At 40.3% G+C, this 5,573-nt stretch overlaps 1 protein-coding gene across 1 annotated transcript; it reads left to right on the top strand.

Annotated features, from left to right (window-relative positions):
• The first annotated feature begins 874 nt into the window (after nucleotides 1-874).
• LOC145441907 (uncharacterized) lies at nucleotides 875-5,327 on the top strand. Its single transcript, XM_080319858.1, has 7 exons — nucleotides 875-1,534; nucleotides 1,597-2,403; nucleotides 3,183-3,269; nucleotides 3,336-3,430; nucleotides 3,797-3,902; nucleotides 3,960-4,112; nucleotides 5,046-5,327. Exons 1-6 carry the CDS (start codon nucleotides 1,486-1,488, stop codon nucleotides 4,100-4,102), a joined length of 1,287 nt encoding a protein of 428 aa, XP_080175984.1. The 5' UTR covers nucleotides 875-1,485; the 3' UTR covers nucleotides 4,103-4,112; nucleotides 5,046-5,327.
• The last annotated feature ends 246 nt before the right edge of the window (nucleotides 5,328-5,573 follow it).

Raw genomic sequence — 5,573 nt, 5'->3', positions numbered from 1 at the left:
TGGCATTATGTGGCCCGAGTCGTCGCTAGGTATCGTGAACATTAATATAGGCTATCACGTCATTGAAATATAGGGTTGAAATTAGCAATATGACGTCACATGACGTCATGAGGTTCACGTACGCGTTCACACAGAACCTTTCAAAAAGGTTTGCGTTCACACGAACTTGAACCTTTCAGAGGTTCACACCATCCCTAAATCGCCTCCACCTATCTTTGTGGAAATGGATTTTCGGCACTCGTTCATATCAAATCGAAGGCGCGGATTTACAAGGCACTACAACATATTTCAAGAAATGCAGTTGCAGAATTCGCTTCGAAATAATAAAATCGTGTCCAATTTCTACATGGCGTAAGATGTTATTTACAAAAACGTCATCCTCTTGCGGTTTATCACTAGCCTATGCCGTTAATATTTGCATAAGACAGATGACGGTTGCACGATAATTGATCGAAATTTGAACTAAAAGCTAAGGGAAATTGCGGGGCCCGTGGCGGTCTAAAACGGGTGCGCGACGACAAAAAAGTTGAAAACCACTGTCCTAGGTTAATGGAATTTTCATACCAATGCTGTTAACTTTGTCAGGAAATATTGTTATGTGAGTTTTCAACAATGTTATACTTCCGAAGACAAAGCGACGCAGTGTCTTATTGGATATTCAATATGACATGCGACTTACTCTTCACACCACCATCGCACCAACTGAAAATGTATTAACTGATTATTGCACTATCATCTTTATTGCGTGTTGGATTTATATTATTTTATCATTCTATGTACCGGGTAATGTATAAACCAGTTTTGTACATTACAAACGTTTCTCAATTTTAAAATATAGGGGGGCATTGCTTTTTTCAAAACTTTCAAAGAGGGACACGGTATGAAGAAGGCCGAGTACGCCTGAGTTAAAAATTAGGCCAATGCAACTCATTACAACGCATATAATCTTTATAGATCACACATGTCAAGTATTCGCGAATATATGGTTCTTCTCTTAGGCATGAAATTATAAGCAATATTGCAGTTCCTTCGCTAACCCGCGATATATTATAGTAAATAGCACATTATGGATTTTATAACTACGCTGTAAATCCATTGCTCAATTTTGTCACGGAGCCACTCCCAACAACACATATGAGCTTCAAACATCTTGATCAACAGTCGGTCTTCAATTGGTAATAAATTCCATCAAAGCAAATATGTACCAAGAAAATCTCACTGTTTAACAGTCACAAGGTTACTGATGCAACTTCGCTCGTATGGCATTTAACGTCTCAGTTGGCAAGGAGTAAGTACACGTTATGGTCAGTTTAGAGTGAAATTGAATATATTTAGGGTAATTTTATATAGTGTCGGTTAAATTTCAAAAGTTGCTATTGTTTGCTGCAAACTTGAATTGAATAGATTGATTATAATATAAAGTAATAATAGCAGTTGTAAGTGATTATTTTTTCTGGAGGCATCGGGACGACCAAGTTGCACAAGATGAAACTTCAAATTGCAATGATACTGTTTTTGGTCTTCGTGACTATGGGTAATAAAGCATATTCTTCCATGATACATGGCATCATTAACTAATACTTGTGTTCTAATCAGTTAGCGAAGCTTATCGCACATCACAACTGTGCGATGAAGCGGACGCCTTAGACAGTAGTCCCAAATTATATCGACTTAAACGGTCTCGGTCTGAATCGAAAAGTTTAAGATCCGAGTCAACTAAGGGTCGCAGCGGTTCTAAGAAAAAGTCGACCAAAAGCCCTAAAAGTTCGAAAAGTCCGGACGAAACAGCGTCAAGTCCCGGCCGCTACGATACGGAATCTTCTAAGACTACCGGTAAATCGAAATCCGGATCCAAAGACGGTTCCAGTCGGTATGACTCAAAATCTAGAAAAAGTCCCAGTTCCCCCGGGACTGGAACGACGAAAGGCTCGAAATCGGAATCTCCCAAAAGTCCTGACAGCCCGAAAAGTAAATCAAGCAAGAGTCCGAAGGGCTCTAAATACGGATCAAGCAAGAGTCCGAAAAGCTCGAAATACGGATCAAGTAAGAGTCCTAGTAGTTCTAAGAGCGGGTCCAGCAAGAGTCCAAGCAGTGGATACCCTGGAGATGATGCTTCGCCTACTATTACGACTATTGCGACTACTACAACCAAGCCAACCACTACGACTTTAGCAACGACAACGATGAAAACAACAACAACAACGACGACGACAACGGAAAAACCGACAACGACAACTACCACACAATCTACGACGACTCCTACCACCACTACCACTACAACCCGTAAACCTTCTACAACTACCAAACCACGCACAACGACCACTGCCACTACGACCAGTACTACCAGAAGCACCACGACAACAACAACTACGCCTTCACCGACGAGTTCTTTATATCCGTCAGGTATACATTTAATCGATATATATGGCAAGATACTGGCAGCATGTAACCACATTAATCAAACGTATGTCCATCTGGCTATTAGGGCGGAGCATGGACCGGAGCCGGATTGGATATCCGGTCGGATTTTATCATTTGTGGTCGGAGCCCGTTCGGCGCCGGATCTGTACTTTTTCTAATACGGCTGGAGTTGGGTCGGAGCCGGATCAGTACTTTTTTATAAGAATACGGCAGCCTTACCCTCTTTCACCCTCGAATCACTAGTGAAACTAAAACGTTCATGGGAATAAACGACATCCAAAGTCCAAGTTGGCACAATTAATACAGCTATAGGTTGGGTTTGATCTTTGAGCTTTTAAATTCCTATTTGCACTGTTTTAATCGATATTCAATACCATCCTGTGAATAGATAAATTATTATCGAGGTTTTTCGGACCGGATCACGGTCATTTCTAGAATCCGTCCTAAATGAGTCGGACCATAACTTGAAAAAACAGGATCGGAGTAGGACCAAAGAATTTGTCGATCCGCTCCGTCCTACTGGCTATGCGCTGGTATTTTCAAGACGATGGCAAATATCATAATTGATTGCAAGCTCTGGAACTGTTACCGTAGGGTTATCATATTTTGAGATCAGTAAAAAGAGGACACTTTTCAAAAATTCTGTGTTGACTAAAAAAGGTCGCCTATGATACCGTCTATGTTACCGTAGACCAACAAATTCAATAATAAGTAAATGTAATGAGTAAATTTAGTAAATGTAGTTTTGTTCTTCTGGTCAGATTGCGGCAATGCACACGGGGTTTCAGAAGGAGAGAGGTACCCTGTTGGGCCTGGATGTTATTCAACATATTGTCAGTATGTGCATGGTAAGCACTTAATCAAAAATACATCTATTATAAAGTTGTCACCGATATCCATATTCAACATTACAGGCGAAGGGATTAAAAGGGACTGCGCACCAGGAACTGTCTATAATCCTGAAACAACGCTGTGCGACTGGTACAGCAACGTCGACGCTTGTTTAACGGTAACTATCAACACTGCAGGCAGCTGGCGAGGTCCCATAAATACTGTCAAGGAAGTTAGGAATGAGTCGTAAATATGTCCGCCTGAACTTCGCTTAGTTGATATTGCGAGCGAGCCTCTCAAGGTTTCGAAATATCGCAATTATAAATATCCTAACTAAAAGTTTTAAAGACTTATCATGCGACATTGGGAGACCTATATTGATTTTAGTCAGCCAGTATAGTATATTCATTATTCATGTATGATGATCATTGGTGCCTTCTTGATAATTCTCTGAGCTTTATGGTTGTACTCGATTTGCTTGTCTTTGACGACTGTTGTAAAATGTAAATCGCAGAGTCATATTTCATGGATATTTCCATTGCAGACCGATGTTATGGACTGCACAGATCCAAGCGGCGAACCACTCGACGGAGTGAGCTTTACTAAAGCAGAGGACTGCGCCGACGGAACGTACTACAAATGTGTCGCTGGTAAATGACGCAGAACCTACTCTCTCGAATTTCTTCTGTGCTATTTTTAAACTGCAGGAGTCGTTGAGGAAGCTAAATGCGTGAACGCCCCGGGACGTACGACTGCCTACGTTTACAATCCGCCACAATTGACGTGCGTCGAAGAAACGGACGGAGGTCAATGCACAACATACAGCACCGACAACGCCGGGCAGACTTAGATTAGAAACCGTAAGTAAGCATTGTGACATTTTCTCCGTACGTGCGCTGTCGTATTTTCGAAAATACGGTGTCTACTGCAACTGAAAGCGTGCAACATTTTAAATCATACAATCAAGTCCTGATTAGCAGTTAGTTTCCATCTATGAAAACAAGTCATTCAGTAAACAAGTCAGGAAGGACGAGTGTCTGACAAATGCATTTATGATAAATAGGATCGATGATATTGACACTACTACATGCGAAAAGCATACTAATAAAAAAAAACGTAGCCACTCTGGTTTCTGCGCCACCAATCACAGCAGCTCCGAAATGCTACGGAAATCATTTATTATAACTTTGAGAAATGGGTTAGATGGGTGTTACGAAGCTTCACACGAACATTATGATTTCGTGTCATTTATTTGCATAAGGCTTCGGAAACTATGAGTTGCTACCCCATTTGAAAAAGAATGATACCCTACGAACAACATAGCATTTCAATACCGAGCATGTTAAATATTCCGATTAGTCGAAAGAATATTCTGAAAGGCGACTACTGTATTGTATATATATCGCTTCGTTTTTTGTGATTGTGGGTTTTTGTTCCACTGAATACACTTTTAATGAAAAGGGAACTTGATATCTGCATTATCGGGTCTACATTCAAAGGACTTTTATCAGTCAAATATCATCCATGTACAATATGCATGTGTTGTTGCCGCTCGTGGGGTCCCAAGGAGAAAAGTGTGAGAAACAGTGGCTAAGCAAATCTTGGATATTAACTCATGTCTAACCGTACCTGTACCTATCCTGCTTTGGGTGTTTCATGATTCTAATTCCCCGTGCCTAACATATTAGTGCTTTTGTTCGATCACACTAAGGATGGATTGACAGGAAATATCTGTACATATATCGCAGGCTACGCCTTACATACTTTCTTGTTTTTTGTTGTTTTTGGTTCAGTGGAGTAAGGTAAAGTCGGAAGGTGACCTCCTTCAAAGGAAATCGAATCGCGGAAACATAATCATACTTCATACTAACATGGAAAAGGAACCTTTCAATGCTACTATGGCTTGCTCATCATTATCATTGCAATCATTACTTATTCATGAAACTTTTTAATTGTGAATATGAAATTTGTATGTATTCATCATTGCGTTACAGCATATTTGTTTATTACGGTAATATTTTCATGTCTTTTTAAGTACCAGAATGAATAAACACATAATTACCAGTCACATTCAATGAGACAAATGCTTAGTTCAGTGTGCACTGTGCAGGTTTGATGATCTTGTTCCCATAAAGGAAAGGCTACTCCCTCCAATTAACTGCCACAACTGTGTCGGTGTCTTTCATAGCTTTGTCGAGAAGTAGTAGTCGGGCACACCTCCAATGGCCTTACTAATCTTCTGGCATTGATTTGTATTATTGCTTTGTTATTGCACTACTATGTTGACACGATTGTGACTTCGTAGAGTGTCATCAATATAG

This window comes from Botryllus schlosseri, chromosome 6 (assembly GCF_051294905.1).
Source record: "Botryllus schlosseri isolate E-star chromosome 6, Bs_hap1, whole genome shotgun sequence".
Lineage (NCBI taxonomy): Eukaryota > Metazoa > Chordata > Ascidiacea > Stolidobranchia > Styelidae > Botryllus > Botryllus schlosseri.
This window is presented reverse-complemented; position numbering and strand designations above follow the sequence as displayed.